The following is a 22735-nucleotide window of genomic DNA, read 5'->3' as shown; positions in this document are numbered from 1 at the left end:
ATTGATGATATATCTATCGAAGTTCACCACTTAATAAACCACAAACGAAAACTCCCACCCCCCAGGGTTAGTGTCTTTGCCGGTGTGGCGAAGAACGCGCGAGGTTGTGCTGGTAATTAATGAACTTTTCCAGCGCGGTAAACCACCTTTAAAAGAACACGGCCCGTGGTGTTGCACCCTGCAACCGGCAGCGTGTAAAACAGCTTGCCGCACATGCTGTGTTACTCTCTTCTGCTGCCAAGTGCCCCATTCCGTCGTCGGTTTGTTGCGTGTGGTGGACCAAAAACACCCAACGCCCTGCGCGCATTAGATTTTTTCCGTGTCTTTATGCGTGTTCGTCCATTTCAATATTTGCTCACGAAACGATGCACTGCGTGTTTCTTTTTTTTTCGGTTGTGTGTGCACTTTTGTGGGAGCTTTCCACTGTGGGGTGGTTTAATCGCATCACCCACCATCACACCGGCGCGGATGATTCGACGAGATTCAATGCCAATGGCGATGTGGAAAACTGAATTAATCCACCGTGCAATAAATAAACAAAGCAACAAAAAAAGCGTTGCATATACAAACAACCCACACACAACTAATTGGACGCTACCATTCCGTGGTTAGTTGGCGGAATTTGGAGCGTTTGGTTGTTCTGAAACCGCGTTTGGAAAAAAAGGGCAGCACACGCGAAACACTATGCGTTTGGTTGGCTTTGGTGGTATTTTGGTTGATTTTGTGTGTGTGTGTGTATTCGGAGGCTTTTCCACAAAAGGAAAAAAAATCTGGGGAATGTTTGTTGCATCCGTGAAATGTGAACCGCCGGGATTTTTGCTTTTATGGTGGATTTGAGTTTCAAATTGATTAGAAGCGCCACCGGTGGGGACTCAACGAAATTAAATAAAAGCAACAAAAAAATAAACCCCCCCCTTCTCGGCATGACTTGACGAACATTCTAACCGTCAAACATTGCGATACCTATTGATTAACGGAAACCATTTGCCGCTTTTAATTGCTTTCGGCACGGAAAACCTCAACGATTCTGAGCTCACCATCGGAAAGCTATGGAACGCAACGAAAAAAAAAAAACAAAACCCGAAGCTTAGAAACAGTTATAAAGAGCATATTAAGCATGACTGTTTCTGTTAAAGTCATCAGCGTCAAGTTGAAGTGAACTGTTTCTCACCGATACATCGATACAGCGGGGCTGTGCACAATTTAAACCGCGCACAGAAATTCATCATCACCGTCATTAAAACCGTTTTGCCGTGTGGCAAAAAAAATCGGCAATGAATTGCGTTCAGAAACTTCCAGCATATTATTGCTTGCTTTCGACATTAGGAAGGTCCGGTCCGTCCCGCTTCCTAATCCTTTCGTTGCATGCGTGGAATCCCCTTTCGATGCGCCACCTCACGCAACTGCACACAATCACGTTTTGCAAGTTTCGGTTGGTAACGTTTGGGTCATTTTTCATTACCTTGCAGGTTTGTTTTTTGTTATATTATTTGTATTCTTAACCTCTCCTAACAAAACCGGCGTCGTAAAGGTTTATGATCACGTTCCATGTGTCGCGGACGAATGGGGGATTTGACGTGAGCTTTACTTCCGTGTGGCTAGCTTGGGGAGGGTTTTCGGGTTTTTGGTTGAAAAAAGGTGATTGGCGACGAAGTGTCACCATTTGTTGCACAATGCTTGAAGCGTGTTTTTAAAGCAGGTCCAGAGTTCTGTTTTTTTTGCACGCTGAAGTGCACGCATGTCCGTGCGCATCAAGTGTAAAGTCTTTTGTTAGGCGTCGGTAAAAACGGAAAGGTTGTGATTGTTGATCCGCTTTGCTGAAATGATTAACGATAAAAAGGTTATCAACAAAGCGTTTAATGAGCATTTGAAGACCACTCGAAGATCGTTGTGGCCCGATAGCGGCCATTTTGTGACATTTAACTATTCGAATGTTTATTGAGCAATGACAAAACAATAAAGTTAAGTTACGATCTTTTACGGAGGAACATTTTATCTTGAGCAAAATTGTGTGAAGAATTGAGTTAAAAAGACATTATTAGTCAACTATAATATTCAAAATGTGATGGCAGAGTTTAAGTTTTAACGTAAAATAAATCATTTTTATTCCAATCATGACATTCAGGCACACTTTCTCCCTGGAGTAAATGAAAATATTTTAACAAGAACAAACTTAAATTGCACATCACGCCTTATTTCAGAGCTTTTGTCGAAGCAAATAAAGTCTATATCAAACAATAGACCGCAACTTTCTGCTTTTATAATCTTGCACGGTTTTTTTTTCGACAAAATGATGCACACGGAAGAAAAAAAAACACATTTATTAAGCACGTGTCGCGAAACGTCCAACGTGCATGGGTCGTTTCAAGTAAATTACCATAAAAACGTGACCATCGATCAACATCGAATCGACAGCAACGACAGCAAAACAAAAACGGTCTACAGGCCATGTGATCTTACTGTGGCTTATTATTTCGAACACAGTGCATTAAATGGAATTGATATTATGGAAGAGATCATGACGATCGACGGGCAGTGGAAAAAAAAGTTTTCGAATTAAAAGTTCGTTTTTAATGTCCAATTTGCTGGATATGAACTTTTTTTCAGGATGTCTTATGACGAATAGTGAAACCTTATCGTGGTTAGAGGCACCTGGCAGGTCTGGCCATCTGTAGAAAATGATTGATCATTATCTAACTACATGGAATAGGATAAATCATCATGTCATTATGTAACTGGAGGAATATGTAGGACATTCATTAGGTCTTTATAAGAAGAAAAGGAGAAATTGCCGAGGACCATACCAGTTCAGTTCAGAAAAATAAAATAAGACTCAATAAATTCCCCCGACTTTAATGCTTGGTGTACAGTTTACTTTAATACCTGTCGCCAAACAATTCAATTTTCCCTGCTATATTCACAATCAATAACGATGCTCTGTACCCCATGATTTCCATTCATTGCTTTCTCGCATGATCAATAAAGCATAGGGGATTGGTCCCGAAATTTCTGCTGGGGAAAAAAATACGAACAGCGGTTTGGTTTGTACAGTCCAGTCCTCTGTCGAAACATTCCCCCATCGTGTGCGGTCCATAAGTACCCCTTTGGGGGGCGAGCGGTTGTTCCCATTTGAACCGTTTACCAATCGCTTTACATGCGGGCAAAATCCGGTACCACCATTTTCCACCCGAAACTGCATAGCGAATAAGTTCCGAATTTCGATTCGGACCGTTTTGGTTTTTTTTTGCTTCATTCTCGTGGTTATTATTGCGACCGTATTCCACCATCGTTACATGCTCAATGTTACGGCTCACCGGGCACAACATCGAAAGCGACTCATCGGGTGCGGTGCGTACCGGACGGATGCCTACTTTTTGGTGATGAATTGAGCAAGTTAAAACGAACGAAAAACGAATCGCCAGTCCAGTCATCGATCGGTGTCGTGAAATTGATTGGATTGACTTCACCATTCTGGTCGCGTATTACATTAAGGTCCGCTCGGGACGTGGTTGAAGCACCGCCGTGCTGTGGTCAGTTCTTTCGGCTAGCAAGTTAAACCTCACGCATGCCGCAACATTTGCAATTGTTTAAAGCTTTTAATGCTTCTCAATGTGAAAAAAAAAACAATAATAAAATCTAACACCCAACAGTAACACAGCACAAGAAGATTATTAACACATTGCCTTCTTAGCACACGGTACGGGTGGTGCGAGGTTGTTTACTTCTGTGCTTAATTTTCTTTCCATTCCTGGAAAACTCTGAATAACAACCAAAACAAAAAATGCCTCACACTTCCTCCCCGAAGAAAAAAAGTGTCCAAAGTCGCGTAAATTACTTTCCCTTTCCGTTCGTCATAAATATCGGATTAAATGCGCGCAGTCGCGCAAAACACATCGAAACAAAACCGAAAGACCAGTGCCACCAGATGGGTCGCCGTCCAGCAGTGTGTATTTTTGGTTGGAACACTAAGACATTGGGAGTACTCTCGCAGACCCACCCGGTTCAGAATATGGACGTGGGAGTCTTAAAGTTCGTCTCCCTGGATGAGGTTTACCGGGGTCGCTGCCCATCGGTTGGGCAAAAGTTTTGCAAATGTTGAATTGAGCTGTCCCGCTGTCCATGCATCTCGACGGTGGTGCCACAAACCACCAGGACACTGCCAGGAAGTTGCTGTGATTATGGGTGCAATTGTAAAGATACTTTCGTTTTTTATTTCTCCCTCAAAAAAAAAAACACAAAATGAAAACAAAAAGAAACGATAGCAAATGTTGCCGGATATCATTTTAGAACTTCGCTTCGGCAAACTTTTTGGTCACCCAGGAAACGGGAGTCCCCGGACACACGATTCCGAGTGTGGGAGGGGGACACAATATTATTCGTCTCTGTACTGGGGGTGGGATCGAAAGGGACCTCAAAAAAGTGGTCTTCTCCTACCGCTGCACGGAAGCGAACGGAGGCCTCGTCGTAATCAGCTTTAACGAGCCGTACTCTGTCTCGCTGGGCGCTGGGACGAACCTGCCGTTCGTCTACCGAAACATAAATTATCACCCATTTGCTTCCAGCAGTTGGTCCCACGAGACCGTTTTATTACAGTCCACACTAAAAGTTGCGTAGAATGTGGAAGAGTGTCGTCCCTTTTTCATATCACGGAGTCATCGTGCACTGAAGGGCATGGAAAGCACTTTGTTAAAAATAGATACACAAATGGAAGGTTGGAAGGACCCCGAACCCGATGTGCACGGTCCGCTGATGATTGTTGGAAACCGTAAACTTTACCGAGTGAAAAGAATCAACATTTTAACAAAGTCCCACCAAACCATCTGCGTGGTCTGCGGGGAAAGGGAGTAGACGCGCAGGAGAAAATGTTCAGACGAGCAACGGATTTGTACCCAGCCATAGTAGTGAAGACGGATGAAGAATGTCACGAGCGATAATTATTACGATCATCGTCCGATATTATTTGCACAACTTTCCAACCCCCAAACGGCAGGGGTCCAGCAGGGGTGTTTTCTGTGTGTTTGATCAGGCCATTTGCATAGTGGTGGACTCCACTCCTGCACGGCTTGATGATTAGTGTAATTAACGCAAGCGCTTGCAAACTGATCAGTGATCGGACGTCGTGCGCACGAGAGTTTCCTTCGGTTCGTGACCGATTGATTACCGCAAAAGCGAGGTTACTGTCGTCAAGGGCAACCGCGTAAGATTGGAGGTCGTTCCGGTGAGATGTGGGTCAGGTTAAACTGTCCGGGGGCAGGGCGTTCACGTCGATAAGTGACCAACGCTCGGGTGAAAGTTCCATCGCTTCACCCCCACCCAAGAAACTTTTGCTTGTCCGTTTATTTTTACTTCTTGCTGGAATGCATTCGAAGCTCTGCGTCAAACAAAACATCACGACACCGACCGACCGGGACCGACGATGCTTGCGGAAACACGAGAAGATAAAAAAAAAAACGATGACACCAAACGTAAACATTTGAATCAAACCAAACAAACCATTTAGCATGCACCATCCAAACCGCACCCCAATCCTGAAGGGGTGGCACTACAGTACCGGCGTTTGAATATGAAGATTTCATATTTTTTACATTGCACTTTTACACCCTCCGGTTGGAGGTGGAAAATAAGAATAGAGATGACTGTTTTAATATGCATTTCATGTTTGCTCTATTTCTTTTCCATTCTTGTTTTTTTTGGCAAGTGTCTGCTAACTTTAGAGGAAGCAGATAAAGGATACAAACAACAGTGGCGCGGAATGTCGCCAGAGATGATAATTTCTGACTCGTCGTCGTGTGATGACGTACGTCACCGGGTCGTTAACTTCTCTTTTTTTCTGAAAAAAATGGATGGTCTAAATTGAGCGTTATGCTAATATTTACATTCCATCACAAATCATGTGACCTGGAAAATCTAACTTGTTATCTACAGCAGCTCTATCAATCTCCCTACTAAATCTCCGTTTTATTCTGCCTTAAAACAGTTTCTTCAAATGTTCATCCGGCGTAAAGATTAAAGGATAAAGGTTTAGATTTACTTAGTCGATGTCAACAAAGAGCATTTTGGAACAAAAATATTTATTTAATATAAAATTAAATTATAAATTAAAAATTTAATGCAAAGAGTAAATTAGCAAAAATACATATTACATCGGTTTGTTGTATCTGCATTATCAGAACAGACCATTATTTTGTCGTTTTTGCCTTTGATTTTATTTATTTATTTAATTTGTCACATAATTTTTGAAAGTTATTTTTCTTTATTTTTTCGTTAGAACGGCCTGGCCGTATCGACTTATTTTATACAACACGTAGCTGGATAGTTAATCCTTGCTACGGGGGATTGAAATTTAACTTAAAATTAATCAAAACAACAAAAAATCCAGATAAAAGCTTCAACACTAATATTCATGAATGCCTCAAAATTTCATCGAACCCAAACCAAAGGCTACGAATTCATTTAACATCATTTAAATTCATGCTCATATTGAAAGTCAAATTCTTTCACCAGGCTACCCCCATCGGCGACTAAAAATCCATATTTGATCACCACTCCTACCTGCAATACAACCTTCCGCCGCCCAATTAATATTGCCACCAGCTAGTGCTTGCCCATGTACACGCACAGCTAACTTCGTTTGTTGGTAAATTCTTCGCGCAATGAAGATGATCATTAAAGCCTATTTACATTGCCCGTGGCAGACAAGCCTAGCAAAACCCGCCATATACCGACGGTCAACAGCCCTACCAACAGCCGTGTTGCGAAAGGAAAGCCTACCAGTTTTAGTTCCTTGGCGGCTGTTCCTTAGCCATTCCTTTCGAGATCGCGTGCCACCCAAGTGCAACGATACAAACACACAACGGGGATGTGTTCGCGTCCAAAAATCACGCCAACTGTGTGATTAGGCCCGGGCGCGTGCCATGATGAAATACCGTTTCGATAAAACTAAAGCACCATTTTCGTTTTCCACCAGCAGAAACGGAAACAATTGCAAGCGCATAAAGCTCACCCCGACCGACCGCCGGCATGAAGGGCCGCCCCCCCCCCCCCCCCCCCTCTCTCCTTGATTTTATACGGCGAACGTTTTCGAGGACGTTCCTGTTCGGTGATTTCGATGCCATAGACCTGCCAACCGCTTTCATGGCGTTATTTGGTGGTGACGTTTCGTTTCATTACGATGGCGGAAGCATGCAATTTGATGCTCGTGAGGCATTCGTGTACCGTCGGAAGTGGATGTCATGGGGTTAATCGTAGCTAGTGGTTGCTGACAGTGGTTTGGCAAGTCCAGAGCGAGGGTTCTATTGGTCGGGGACACCGTGCCTTGAAGTTTTCAGGTGGAAGGTCATTGGAAGGCGTATTTTGGGAGGCGCAAAAGCATGAGCGCGGCATATCAAATGGGGCGCGCGAGAGGTAATTTGCATGTGCATGAAACTATGGGCTGTAAAAGGCACTAGGAGATGATGATTCATACGAGTTTTGTTCGAGCTGTCTGTCAGCTTAATTGGTAGACTGTATGTCACAAATCGAGCTCGTACGTTCACTGTGTGTAACGTTACAATCAAAACATACACTGTTATTTTGAAAACTCTGGACTATTTACTGGGAGCTCTGAACAAGTTGAAGGCCTTCGGACTTCAACTCATCAAGAACTTTACAATGACGATTCAAATGAGATTCGGTCCATGACCATAGACGTATCAAACTGAAACTCCAAGCTGGATGACTGGAATTATGTTTGATATCACTGCTAGAGAGTGATATTACTTAACCGATATAATTTAACCGATCATAACATTTCAATTTTATATCGTAAAATATTAATATCTACCAGCCCATTATATAATTATATTTCATGACTAAGATTAATTTCACAGAGCATTGCACATTTTTGCATTTCTCATTCTAATTCCTTATCATTCGTAACTCTCCCGGAAAAACAGAAATTCCGACTCAGCATCGAACTACGTGGACCGCGTGCGCATCCGTGACTCGTCCAACTCGTTCGGAGGGCCGGGCCGAGGATCCGGGTGGCGTCAGAAGTCCCTGTCGAATATAGATCTACCGACGAGCTACCGTGGCATCGCCGGCGGCATCGGCGGGGGCATCACTGGCGGTGGCTTGGGTGCTGGTCAGTTTCGCTACCGCGACTATGACTCAGGACTGTACGATCTATATTCGCGCATAGACAGCCGCCGGGAGGAGTACGAAGATCTGTACGGCGTCAATCCGAAGGCGGCACGGGCTAACGGTGGCGGTGGAGGCAGTGGCAACAGCGGTCTCAGTTCATCGGCTGGCGCAACCGGGGCGGCCGCAGCAGCAGCAGCATCCGGCACTGGAGCACCCGCAGGGGGAAAGTCCGGCGGTAAGAAGCGACACCACCGCAGCCAGGAGGTGATCGCGTACGATAAGTCGTCCGAGCACGGTGGACACCATCACCATCATCACCATCATCACGGTTCGCAGCAGCAGCTGCAGCAAGCTGGACAGCAGCAGCAGCAGCAACAACATCAGCAGTTCTACAACGCTGACACCGGGGAAGCTTGCAGCCTGCGCCGTACCCGTAGCCTCGCCGTGATACGCGAGGAGTCGTACAACGATCTACATCTCCCCGGACGTGGCGGCGCTAGAAGATCTCAGCTAATTCCGAGAGCGAAGCTGATCGATAGGAATTTTTTCAAGGAACGGTAAGCATTCCATTTCTCTTCCTGAGAACCCACGTAGTAGACACACTCTCACTGAACCTTCATCTTTGTGCAGTTTTAGCTACATCTACGACGACAACGGAGACGTACCGGAGACACCGGAAAGTGACGCCAACGGGTACACGCTAGCTCGTCGGTTCTCTTCATCCGCACAACCGGCGAACGGTGGCCAGCAACAACCATTCCCATGGCACACGGACAAGAGCGATCTTGACTCGATCGATTCATCCATCTTCAAGCACTCGCTGCACCAGCAGAACAGCTTCGACGGTAGCCGTCGTAATTCCATCCGCAGCGATTCGACCAAATTTGTCTCCAAGGTCGAAGTGCACAGCCAGTACTCTGGCGTGTCCGGTGGTAGCAAATCAGATACAGGCGTCGATGCCGACCTTAAGCTACTGGATGATCTTTCCTTAAGAGAGGAGCCCACGCGCGTAATCGGCACCAAGTCCATCGCGACGCTCGACACAGTGCGGAAGCGTAACGGGCCAAATAAGTTTGGACCGCGGGACGAAGACGAAAGCGGAATTACGATCATTGAAATCAAGGACAGCCAGGTGTCGCATAAGAGTTCGAGCGTTATCTCGTACGACTCCATCTATCTGTCGTCGGAAAGCGACGAGAAGGAGCTGCTGGATGAGCAACCATCGACACCGACCGAGGACCCACAAAGACGGCGTGGCAAAGAGGCACTGATTGAGGCTCAGTTTGAAGAATACGAAGAATTGTTCCACGAGGTTGACGATCTTGAAAGTACGGAAAGTACGATCGATACCCTGTACGGGCAGGTGACAAAGCCGAAGCCAAAAATAGTTGGAGTGGAGCCGAAGAAGATCCATCCGAACGATTCATTGCGACGGTACACCAAACACAACACGGGACGCAGTACGATCGAACGACTGTCAATCATCTCGAACCTGAAGTTGAGGCAAGAGTTCGGCACCGGGAACGACCCACCATCTCCGGGGAATCCGATCAGCAGAAAGGACAAGGCACTGCAGGCGGTCGACAGTGATTATCAGTACAACTCACTGCCCGATGCGGACGTCTGCAAGATTCTCCGAAATTCCGAGCGCATCGATGCGAAACTGAGACGCATTGCCGATAGCGAACACAACGGTGACGCGGCGAGTCGCAAACGTGAGTTTGACTCACTGCCACGCCTTAACAAAGCGAACCTCAACCTAACGCGACCTCCGTCCGACGAGGACACATCGCTGGAGGAGTCGGATAAGGGTGCTCCCTCGATCGAGGTGGTCGAAACGCCCACGAAAGAGGTACAGGGCAAGGTATACCTGCAGGATCTCGGTGTAGAGCTTGACTACGAAAATTCTGTCGTTGCTGGTAACAGTGATCAGGAAAGTGACATCACCATCGTTGCACCGCAGGAAAATTTGGAGATACCGACACCGGCAATCGTCGTGACACCGGCGGCAGAAGGAAAATTGGCCCATTCGTCTGTTATCTACTCTACCTTTGCGAGCACCGTCGGCAAACAAACGACCAGTAAGATCCACTTTGAAAGTAAGGAGCGTCAGAAGCCGGAACCGGACGCACTGCGTGAGGTGCGCACGAAGCTCAAGCCCATTCCGGTACAGCCCAAGGTACCGTTGGCACTAGCACCCACCGTCAAGCTCGGCGGAAGGAAAGTGATCGTTGATGAAGTTGCCGCCAAGGCGGTACAACGTGAAAAGGAGTTAGAAAAGGTGCAAGTGCCGTTGGCAAAGACCGGCTCCGAACAGATTGGTGCGATCGTGCCAAAGAAACCGCAATCCGACGTACAGAAGGAAGAGGCGTCCCCTATCGGGATACCGATTGCGAACGCGAAAGCACCTGTCAACGATCAGGCAGATCTTCCACGGACGGAAGAAAAGCAGGGCAGTCCCAAGGTAGATCATTCAAGTCTGTTCAAGGAAACGAATCCGTTCAAGGAACAGGCCCGTCGGGAAATAAAGCATCGCGTAAACGATCGTCCACTGTTTAAAGGTGTGCGGCGCTTCAACAGCACCGAGAATATCTTCACCTCGACGCCGATCATCGTCACCAAGACCTTCAACAACTGCATTAAAACGAACGAGGTGAAGACGAAATCGTTCGACTCGTTGATCGTGGAAAACAATCAGTGCGATACCGGTAACAAGGCAAAAATGCCACGACCACAGGTGATACAGATAGTGGATTCGAAGCAGCAGGCATCAGCACCGCCGTCCGTTGCGAACGGTGCCGACACGATGCGCAAGACATCCAAGAACGGCCAACAGACGCAGCGCGAGTTCCTGCATAAGGTGGACTCCGTGCGCAGCTACTGGTCGAAGATGCTGGACGAGGTGGAACAGCTCGAATCGGAGGGCGACGCCATCCGGACGGAGGAAGCGTTGCTGAATGCAAAAAACGAGCTGCTGACGAGCAGCGTAGCCGCGTCTGTGGCCGCTGCTCCGGTGGGCTCTACCGCGCCCTACCAGCAATCGCTGTCAAAAAACGGTAACGCCGAGCGGAAGTCCAGCATCGGCTCGGCGACATCGGAAGCATCGGACAGCTCCAGGAACACCGGTTCCACCAAGACGGCCTCGAGCGGCCAGCAGCGTCAGTCGGCGGCCGGCCGGAACAAGTACTCCACCTACCAGCTCGAACCGGAGGACGACGTGGAGGACGAGCTGCGCTTTCAGAGCTTCAGCCCGACGGTCGAGATAATCGAGCTGGACGGGCACAAGCAGGCCGCACTGGTGAAGCCGAAGAACGCGAAGGAGCTCGACTTCGACCACGTGCGCTACAAGGTGATGAAGTCGGAGATGTTTCAAAAAAACTTGCTGGTAAACCATCGGAAAGCGGCTCAGTTCGATGGTTTAATGCAGTACCTACAGGATTACAGCTTTCAGGAGCTGCTTGCTCACAACAACGTTGTAATCATCGAGCCGGTCCGCACGAAGATCGAGAAAATCTCGGAAAAGCCGCCCCAGGCACCGGCGGCCGTCTGTCGGATCACGAACGGTGCGTTGGGGGCACCACCCGGTGGCAAACGTCCGGCCGGTGCGACGACCGCGTCCGGCATCAAGAAGCACTTCTTCTACCATCCGATCCGGGTAAACAAGGAGCTGCTGGACGAGGAACTGCCCAGCCCGGACACGGTGCGCAATGTGCGCAAATTGTTCGAGGGCACATTGCGGCTTGGAACGGCCGCCAAACAGGCATACGAAGAAGCGAAGGCGAACGGAACGGCAGGTACGTTTGTCAGCCGAAATTCGGTTGGCTTCTTGTACAATATTCTATATCCGAGCAGGGGTAGCAATGTCTTCCAATGTACTATATACGAGCTGACCAAACACCCCAAACGACAAAGTGCCCCCAACGACTAAGGGTGAATTTCGAGTGGAATTCATGGCTTCACAAGCGCCTTCACAACGGCTTCATAGCAGAAATTGTGAAGAAGTTTTTGAGAGTGTGTGCGTGAGGTTCATCCTGTCTCGAGTGCGTTTATCCCAAATAACAAAATTTTTCTTTCCCAATTAATCGTTCGTTGACATTTGCCAACGATACAATAACACAAACACATTGTTTTTTTTATTATTTTATTTAAAATTTTTTAATCATCAAATCCAACTTGTCATGCCAGTCCCATCTCGACACAGCTGGCCACGCACACACCCTCATATTCGGGTGGCTCGAGCAAATTTCATGCAGATTTTTACAGGGGAACTCACAAAATTCATCCTTCGATGAACGAATTGTCGTTTGGGACCCTTCCCATACCAACTCTGAAGATCTTATTTCGTCGGGGCCAAAGCTCAAAGGAGGAAAGAAGGAATGGCGATACCTTGGTCTTGTCTTGTTAGCTCCACTTGGTCACTAGCCCCTCTACCATCCCTCCCGCCTCATCCCTTCTGCAACAAACATCTAACCTCACGTATCTTCTCTTCTCTTCTTCTTCACATTCTCTCCCTCACTTGTGATCCCCGAAACATATACCCCAACTCTTCCCAAACCCCTCTAATTCCATCTGTATCTCCTGTGTTCTTCTACTTTATTCCCGCTCCTACTCCCGAACCTTCAAACCTCAAACACGTCCTCCGTCCATTCCTCAACAAAAAAAACCTCTCTACACGAACGCACCCCCACCCCAATTGTCCGTAGGCATCCGCAAATGGGACTCTGCCAGCCTGTCGAGCGGTGTATCGTCCAGCGGTGACCTAAGCTCCCCGTGCGACTGTGGCGAGAATGAGCCGGGCGCCGCTGGTACGGCGGTAGCAGCCAGCATGGAAACGCACCTGGCCGGTGAGCTGGAGTCGCACTACGTCAGCCAGGACGTGCTGGAGAAGATACGCGAGTGCGGTTCAACCGTCACCTACTACGGTGGCCGCGTGCTGGACAAGCGCACCGAGCACATCAGCACGATGACCCGCGCCATTATGCGGGAGATACGCGGCCAGGATCGGCAGTGTGGCGTGTGCCAACCGCACGGTTGCCTCCGGCACACCGTCGATGATGACGAGGATGATGTGGAGGTGGGCGAGGTGGACGAGGAGGATGAACAGGACGAACACGGCGGGCATGCACACGGTTGCCCCGGTAGTCTGCGGAGGCCGATGTCTGGCGAACGGGAAGGTGGATTAGGTAACGCAGCGTAACGCAGTGTAACTCTGTTGCGCGTAGTCTTCTCATCAACCCCATCACTAGTCTAGACAGACGTGGGGCACGTTTTTGTTGTAGCTTTGTGTAATGTCTAAAACCGAAATGTGCGTGTGCTTTGTTTTATTGAGGCTTAGTTCCATCTGGTTGTGCTTCATTCTGATGTAGTTTAGATCACGTACCATTCATACCTCCAACCGTCACGTTCGTTGTAAAATGACTGACGGAGATCCTAGACCACATGTAGACCTCCTCTGTACCTCCCAAACATAGAACCACTGATAAAACATGAGGATCCTTCCCAATGCATTTGTCACTAACAGCAAGTGTGCGACACTCCTCAGCCAGTTCAAGCTGTATTAAGATTTTCCTCTGTATTCTATCCTCCTTCTACAGGTGTTAAATTCAAGCTGGTCAAATCGAATAGCTGTAGCAGCCGGCTAGAACTAGCCGGAACCGGCAAAACACCGCCGGATCTACTGCGACCGAACGGACGCATGCGCGGTCGTCATATCCTCCCGGAGGAAAACTCCACCCGCTGCACGGCCGAGGCGACAATCGAGGAGCCGGAGGAGAGTGTACGAGATATGGTCAGTAGGCTGGAGAGTGGGAACGCTACGCTTACCGCACGCACCACCAACAAACCACGCATCATCGAGTCGCGATGTATTGAGAAGTACGAACCCGAACCGGCCATCACGATCAACAACCAGACGACGGCGGAAGGTGCGCTCGCTAGTGACCGGAAGTCGCCCAGCGGGCTGGAACCAGTCACCGTCAACAATCACATCAACGTTGTGCAACCGGTGCCACAGCCACCACCGATTCCGGGTCCACTAGTGATACCACCGCTACTGAGGGGAGGCCCAGCAAAAACGCTGCCGGTTTGTGAGATACCAACGGCAACGGCATCTCCCACGACCGTTGCCACCTCCATGGAACGTCCGCCCAAAGTTTGCCGCAACAAAAATGTGGATCTTGCGTTTGCGGCCACCATGAAGCAGCTGGTCGGCTTGAATGGCAGCGGCACGGTAAGACAACCGTCCGCAGTCAAGAAGTCCCCATCGCAGGCATCGGTCACCATGGAGTCGAACGACCAGCAGCAGTCACCACCGGAGAGTGCACCAACGAGTGCCGCTTCCGTGACCAAAACGGTCACCTTTAACTTCACCAACGGGTCGTCCGAAACGGCCACCAACGGGAGCGAGGAGTCGCACCATACGAATGGGGCGCCAACGCACACGGTGGACCACAGCGAGAATCTGCGACCGAGCGCCATTGCCGAGCAGCGTAAGGCGGACGAGCTGACGTCCCCGAAGCTGGTCAACTGGAGCAGTATTGGACGGTTTGACGAGCGGCAGTACTTCGCCAACGACCGGAAGCTGATCGAGAAGCGCAAATACGACGACATGGAGTTCGAGGAGTTTGAGGTGCTCGATCCAAATGCTCCCCCCTCTTCGGAGCATTACGATAGTCTCAACAGCAAGTAAAGGCACACGGGTCGGGATAAGGCGATATTACACGCAAGTATTTCAAATCTCCATGAAAAAAACGAAGCTCGAAAAACGTAACCAAAAAACAAATGGATGCCGAAGATTCGAAAGCAAAAGCAAATGCCACACCAGATGCACACGTTTGGGCCATGTAGTCAGTACGCTTATTCTTATCGCCGTATTTCTAACAAAACTTAGCATAACTGAACGAAAGAGGCAAGAGAGAGAGAGAGAGAGAGAGAGACCTTTCCCGATCCTATCCCCCAACTACCTTTAACATAACTCCCATTTTATGGCCAATGCGCGCACTTTTAACCAATGTGTACTACCGGGATCCTTTCCCCCGATTTTGATAGTTTTACGCAGTTTTAATCGTTCCTCAACGCGAGATGTCTATTTTAATCACCCAATTCCGCCCTCAATTCCTATGTATATACTGTGTATTTTTTTACCATTTTCATACGACGCACGCATCTTACGGCAAAGTGTGGCAATGCTGGATGGACACCATCATTCAAAAAAAAAAAACAAAAAAAAACAAAGCAGTGAACCTTAAACCAACGAAAGCAAATGGCCGATTGTTACAGGCCTGTAGCTTGTAATTTATTTTGCAATTTAAAATAGCACAACCTAACCATCGCCCCTCCAAATAATGCTGGTTGAAGGCAAGTTTTACAGCCTGCCAAAGCTGTGCCGACCAAAAAGCAGCTGACCAACGATTTTGTTATGTACCGAAGTATCGAAAGCCACAGACAACCGCGGGCTAGACGAATATCCCAAACAATACAGTGTAGATGTGTAGCGAAACTACCTAGTAACATGTTATTAAACGAAAGTAATCTGGAAATAAAATACATTTATGGTTAAACCAATGGCTGTGTCGTGGAAGTTTTATTTCCCTCTCGCTAATCCTTTTTTCGATTTGTTAATTAAAGCATTACTCTGAAGGAAAGATTGAACCAGCCCGGTAAAACACATCTTGCAGCAAAAGTAAACAGTCGCATAATTGACTCTATTGACCGTGGAAATAAGATATCCTGCTGAGCAATGCAAATGAACGTGCCGTTTTATGCCGCTCATCCGGATATGACGCAACGGACGGTAAAAAAAGGCACTAACTAATTTAACTGAGCATCATCTTGATACTTCATAATCTTAGCTCTAAGATTTAATAAACCCCCCCATACACTTCACATGCTTTCCATCGGTTTGTATTTCATTCGCATCACGATCGGGCGCCGGAGACGAACCCCGGTGTTAATTTGCATTTTGACGCCTAAAGTGCTGCAATCATGCTGCAGCGCTACGGTATTGCCTACCTTCGGGAGCATTGCTGGTGGTCGTGCTGGATGCACTGCTACTACTGCTGCTGTGTCTTCTGCTCATCGTATCACTGCTGGTGTCGCGTTTGCTGGAAGTGTTGCTATATCCGCGACAGGCTACGCTCTCGATGATGCTGGGTTTTCGGGTACTTTTGTTGCTTCGATTGCTGCATCCGCTCGCTTCTGTCGCGGTGGAGAATCGGCGACTAGCGCACACAATCAGTGCCTCCTGGAACGAGAACGGTAACGTACGAACAAGGGTTAATAACCGTTTGTTTAAAAATAAATAAAAATACTTAAATATATATAAAATAAATATCTAAAAATCGAACATCTTTACATCAAACTATTCTAAAACGAAAGCCAACTTGCCAACAGAACTCTACCGTTCGCAACACATTCAATAAGCCTTACATTGCACGCTCCAAGCGTTACGAATTTAAATACCTAGAGTGCAGTTTATCTTCCTTTCTATCGGGTTTCACATCATCGCATTAAATCAGGAATACCTAACTCCACCGTTCGGGAAGCAGAGCACCAGAGAATAACCAACATTCAACATCCGCTTTCGTAAGGATCGTAAGGAACACCGATTCAACTTCCAAACCTGGTGGTTATGGTAAATTGTGGTAAAGTTAGAGCTCACCTAGGAATACCAACCTCATTTCCGTCCATCTGCAGAAATGCTCTGCCGGGCAACTAAGTACAGCGAAGTGTGCTTACGGTGGACGTTCCTTCACTACCAGCAATTCCGTGCGGTTAGTCATAGCGGAAGTGCTTTCCGAAGACACTTCAGCGTTCTGATAACAAAGGATATTTGGATTGACCAGAACCGGATCGGCACAAAAATAACCAGCAAAACGATTGTTTGTTCTATTCGCATCCGTGGATTTATGTTGCCAATAAAGTAGATGCCCATAAACTTGCCGATGTTTCTGTTTTATTTCAACAATTAATGTTTGCTTAAGCAAGTTCTACAAATCAGTGAATCTGAAGATTGCTTCGAAACCGAACTGACATCATAATTATCGTCCAGCTTGGTAAATAGTAACGCCGTAGCACAACTTCTGCCGTATCATTAACACTGTTGTATTAAGAACGCATTACCTAATGTATGACGATAATTATAATTTATCAAACAATCGTTGTTAACTCATGCACACAAAGCAGAACATTGAAAAATGCTCCACATGAATCCCGGGTGCTTATCGAGCTAACCTACCCTACAGCTCTCTCTCTCTGACCGCTTAATGAAAGCTATTTTCTTGACCTCCAGCCATTATACACGCGAAAGGGTCGGAAAGGGATATTAAATATTTATCATAATTACCCAATCTACGGTCGACACACATCGGTGAGTCCCTCTCCAAAACAACCACAACGCCCGGGTTGTGATTAATGTGGGGGGCTTTTGTTTAGTTGGTAGAAAGGACACTCACTGAACCATTTCAAGAGGTTCAACGTGGCAATGGCACCTTTCCGATTCGAATCCCCCCATTTCGGTGATGTTGACGTTGGCTTAGGCTCCGAACACACAGGTGGATTAGTGCGTTTTGACCCACATTGGGAAAGGTGAAGGGTATTATTGGAACACGAATTTGTTGACCGCCCAATCAATCGGTTTCCGTGGTGTAGTGGTTATCACATCCGCCTAACACGCGGAAGGCCCCCGGTTCGATCCCGGGCGGAAACAATGGGAACTATTTTGTACAATTTTATTCAACACAGTGCAAACGCATTTAAACAACAGTCTTATTTACAAAATATGCATGCAAATCATAAAACTAAAACTAAGACTTAAGAAAAACTTATATCCTCTGGATTCACCATTTTTGGTTCAACTCTGGATAACCGTTTTTAGTAAGCCTGATTTATACCCTTTTGGTTCGTTAAAATGTTGGAAGTTGAAGAAGAAAAAGCATTTGAATTTACACGTAAACTGAAGAGTGCCCAGCGACAAAAAATATTACACATCTTCCGTGACAGTGTTTTTCGTTCAACAACTTGTGAGGTTGCTGGCAACACTGCCGTGACCAGGATTCGAACCTGGGTTACTACGGCCACAACGTAGGGTCCTAACCACTAGACGATCACGGCTTTCGATGTTACGGTGAAAAGCAGTCAATTCAACGCTTTTTTGTGGAGCAAACTGGACAGAAATTGGGGTTGTGATTAATCCATGTCGATGTGATAGCAAACCCACACACAGGCGAACAACGAAACAAATGACACAGCAAAAACACATTCAATGCACAGCGGTTCAAGATATGACAAAATGCAAGAAACTCATGAAATTGTAACGCCCATGCAAATTCAATTCGACAGTTTTTAGGTGCCGTACTGATCCATCCACATCACATCACACTTATCAAGTGGCAGCAATTTTCGGTAAACTTTATTCATACCTTTTGGTTCACCAGACGGTTGAATGCTGAAGGTTTAAAGATTCTTTTTAGTATTTATTATTTTAAGGAAAAGAAAATGAATTTTCAAAAGGTCTCCAGAAATAGACTCAAAGCCTTTATACGTTTAAAAATCAACCACGAATTATAGATAGCAAACTGTTGTGAACAGGATGGGAAACAAATCTGTCCACATTCTAAAACTTCATTAACTTAGACTAATAAACATCAACGAAGAAAGGCAACTAAAAAAATAATTACACATCTTCCGTGACAGTGTTTTTTTCTCCATCAACTTGTGAGGTTGCTGGCAACACTGCCGTGACCAGGATTCGAACCTGGGTTACTACGGCCACAACGTAGGGTCCTAACCACTAGACGATCACGGCTTTCGATGTTACGGTGAAAAGCAGTCAACTCAACGCCTTTTTGTGGAGCAAACTGTACAAAAATTGGGCCTGAAATTGCTCCATTCGATCGCTCCACACCGAGCGCAGTGAAAGTACGGCGAACGGGAAGCTCGAAAGACATGAGATTGAACGGTGCATTCGCCCCACCAAGCGAACGATTGTGAACGGTGCATTCGCCCCACCCAAAAGCTAAACCTCGGAAAACCAGAGATTGGAAGAGATGCTGATGAAATGTTGGAGCTATAATGACAAAATAACCCCAAATAAGCATTTATTTAGCTTACAATACTTTAATTTGAGACACTGGTCACAAAAAAATTGGATCGTCTTGTCGACATTTAACTGGAGCTTTTTCCATTAGAAGTAAAAAAAACTGTATTGTTTAAGCCCGGGATCGAACCGGGGGCCTTCCGCGTGTTAGGCGGATGTGATAACCACTACACCACGGAAACTATTAAGATATTACTCTAAATTGAAGTATCAAAGATTAATTTAAAACAAACATATTAATGTATAACTTTCTTCATTCCATTTCCTAACTCTTCTAATATTTCATTTATGGATCGTTGTGTATTTTGCAATGAAGTAATATCTTTATAAAATTACAAACCACATATTTATCTATTTAACTGCTTTAGACATAAATATGAATCGTAGAACTTTTTGACAAATGAGCCTTGACCCAACAGAAGACAAGTTGTCTTTATTTATTTAGTGCTATCTGAAACTAACAACTATTAACGGTGCAGGCATAATATCATTCCATAGCAGCCACGACGTTGATTCGTCAACTGTCGTAAAAGTGATAAACAACAGAATGATATAAACACAACTCCACGGGTATGTACCTAATCCACATTATCCATCCCTCCCCCTCCCTTTATTCGCGTACCTTTATCATACCGCCCCAAAGATGGACGGATGACGCGTCGCTGCAAAACACGTAAAATGCCGCCAGAAATCAGTCGGCTGGCAAAATGTTACCGACGCCACACCGGCAGAATATAAATGACAGTGCCAAAGTGGCTTAAGCGCACCACTAGGAGGGCAACTTTTCCCTACCATTGGTCAACAGAAACATAAAACAACAGTTCTCAACCGTGCGCCATCAAACTCTACATTTATCTTAGTAATCCATCGTGTTGTAGATTTTTTTCCCGTTCTCTGTCGTACTTTATCCGTCTATATGCAGGCGCGATGGCCACTTGCTGTCAACATCCATCACCCATCGATCGTACACTACCCGCGTGCAAACGTACACGAAATGTGGTGCGCGTTCTTTCGAGCAGAAAGAATGGGATTTGTTTTGCTTAATTCGATTCGATTTCACTTGGGTTTGAAGAAGTATTTCCGATGTGCAGCTGCGAGGAAGCGATTGCAAAAGGGATACAAAGCTTTTCTGATTGTTTTTCAACACCTCCGATAAATATCTCGTCGGTTTGTCTTGTTTCGCAAGGGAGAGATTTGCTGGATCCTATTCTTCGTGGAAGTAAAACAATTCTATTGGTGATTAAGTGCACTGGAAGGATAAACAGTATAAGAAATGAAGGATTCAATCAATATCTTCGAGTTTCCTATTTCGTCTTGGTCAAATATGAGAAAGAAATCTGCAGATATTAGCACAAATGTTTCAAAACGAAAGAGAAATATAACAGTGTGGAATAGAACAATAATCAAAATAGACATTCACTAGGATGTCGGGGATTTAAACTCGACTGGTAAAGTAGGAACCATTTCTGCACTACAGGGTATTCCATTTCATCCAGCATATTAGGATCTTTTACTAGATTCATTTAACATAGAATTGAAATTTATCGAAATAGATCTGGAGCTTCCTGAATCTTGTTCAAATGAAGTTTTAAACTTTCTAAACCGACACACTGGAACCTGTTTTAAATAGAATAAAAATGTGCAGATATAGATCTGGAATATAAAAGATAATAAACTACAATCAACATAAAAAAACCCAGTATGTCCAAATAGAAATACAGCTTATCGAAACAGATATGGTATTCTTCGCAGTGGTGTTGCTTTATGACTTGATCTAAGCTATAAAAAAGGATTTTACGAATTCTTCACACAAATATGGTAATGTAAATTTTCGATTGTGTCAGCTTCCCTTAAAAATCAGCTTTATTTCTTGATCCAGAAAATGGGAAGGGAGATCTTCTAGATCTTGGCATATTCTAGCCCTTTTTTAATACAATCACAATATCAAAGATTGTAAAAACTGCAATAGGAATATAATACTAATTCATAGAAATAAAAAAATAACATGCCAAATGCCATTTGAAGTTTAAATATAAACAACATAGTGCTATGATTTTTAAAGCATGTACACCAGCAGCAACTTAAACCATTCTGGTTGTTCACTGCACTAAGTGAGCATGGCAAATATTGACCGCCGAAATTAATTTGAACAACCGCTTTAAAGAGAACCTTGAGTAAACTTTGTTGGGGCATGTTTAGAATACGCTTAGCAATGATATTTAAGGCCGAGCGAAGAATCACTTAGAACCCCACTAGAACCGATCTCTAACGGTTCGGTGGGAAAAGAAAGCATAATGGAAAATCAATGCACAATTTCACCAGCACCTTGGAGCGAAACATTTACCGATCGATGTTAAGGAGATGTTGCTCTGCGAACCGATGTAAACGTGTGGTACGTTGTCGCTTTCACTGCCACCGCGAAACAAGTACAGTGAAGCTTTGCAGTATGAAGAAGAGAATTTTCCCCAAAGAAACACATCGCGTTCTAGTTTGTCCACAGGAAAATGGCAAACACACACCCACACAGAAAGAAGCAAATCATTCAGCTTATCCCATTGTGATCCCCAAACACGTACAAATTATGAAATCCTTCAAGCTCGTTTCACTTAGGGCAAAGCTCGATTCACCATCTTTGCACGATCTTTCCCATTGCGAATCATCGTCTAAAGCAGGAGGAGTGTAATCTTGAACTTCTCGGGCTAACCGTGGCAGGTACGGTTGTTCGGCAGTGCGTCCATTTATGCGTCCCAAGCCAGTATGCAGCACACGTGCCACTGTATTAGACCGATAAACTTTTGCTACATTTAACGCACCCGCTTTATGGCGGTTGCAGAGCCGGAGGAATAAAAGTACTGAAGGGGATGCAAAATCGTCTTGCCGAACTTTTGCTTATCTAACGCATTTACCTACCAGCCGGAAGATTATGCAGGCGCACTGAAACAATTGAAGGGCGGACGGTTAAATTTAGCATTTTAAACAGTATGTGCGTGTTGGACAATAATCCGCACAAGTACTGCTATCGGGCCACCTATCGAGCGGCAATCATTGGAGACGTTAAGCGCCTTCAATAATTCATTTTTATTGCGCACATTTAGCGCCAACATAGCATACGCATCCGTAAGCAAAGCATCGCATTGCTGTGCAACGTTATGCTGTCGGGGTCCGGTCGCACCGGTACCCATAATAGACAGCCAAACGACATGCGTTGCATACGAAAAACATCGCGAATGAACGTGGCCCCCTGAAAGTATACACTGGCGGTGGAATGAATCAGCTAACATCGCGGTAACGATGCGATAAGGGGGTGAGTAAGCGAGCTCAAGCAAAACCGCGGACGGTAAAATGGGAAAAAACGGAAAAATGGAAGGGCAGTGTTCGGTGAGAGTCGACATCGATGGGAGAGAAGTCTGTTTTGCGTGACCGGTATCAGCTTTCTTCTGAGCGTATTGTGTAGAGGGGCTGACGCGAACCGTACTATCTGCGCCAAATAATCGCACAACAAATCGACAACAACCATCC

At 45.9% G+C, this 22735-nt stretch overlaps 2 protein-coding genes and 4 non-coding genes across 7 annotated transcripts in view; 2 read left to right on the top strand and 4 right to left on the bottom strand.

Moving 5' to 3' along the window:
* The window catches only part of LOC128304718 (calcium uniporter protein, mitochondrial), a 112371-nt gene that overhangs the window by 68964 nt on the left and 20672 nt on the right, over positions 1-22735 (bottom strand). For both annotated transcript variants that reach the window (XR_008287423.1, XM_053041931.1), the window contains exon 2: positions 16132-16363. Coding sequence is in view for 1 of the 2 variants with exons in the window: in XM_053041931.1 (XP_052897891.1) it covers positions 16132-16363 (232 nt within the window). In the remaining variant the exon portion in view is untranslated. The remainder of the gene's footprint in view (positions 1-16131; positions 16364-22735) is intronic.
* Positions 9183-15042, top strand: LOC128304717 (protein javelin). Its single transcript, XM_053041929.1, has 3 exons — positions 9183-11915; positions 12825-13304; positions 13716-15042. Exons 1-3 carry the CDS (start codon positions 10844-10846, stop codon positions 14807-14809), a joined length of 2646 nt encoding a protein of 881 aa, XP_052897889.1. The 5' UTR covers positions 9183-10843; the 3' UTR covers positions 14810-15042.
* On the top strand, positions 17755-17827 carry Trnav-aac (transfer RNA valine (anticodon AAC)). Its single transcript has one exon. It is a non-coding gene; the product is annotated as a tRNA-Val (tRNA).
* Positions 18160-18231, bottom strand: Trnah-gug (transfer RNA histidin (anticodon GUG)). The gene has a single exon. It is a non-coding gene; the product is annotated as a tRNA-His (tRNA).
* On the bottom strand, positions 18854-18925 carry Trnah-gug (transfer RNA histidin (anticodon GUG)). Its single transcript has one exon. It is a non-coding gene; the product is annotated as a tRNA-His (tRNA).
* On the bottom strand, positions 19326-19398 carry Trnav-aac (transfer RNA valine (anticodon AAC)). The gene has a single exon. It is a non-coding gene; the product is annotated as a tRNA-Val (tRNA).

Source organism: Anopheles moucheti, chromosome 3 (genome assembly GCF_943734755.1).
Source record: "Anopheles moucheti chromosome 3, idAnoMoucSN_F20_07, whole genome shotgun sequence".
Classification (NCBI taxonomy): domain Eukaryota; kingdom Metazoa; phylum Arthropoda; class Insecta; order Diptera; family Culicidae; genus Anopheles; species Anopheles moucheti.
This window is presented reverse-complemented; position numbering and strand designations above follow the sequence as displayed.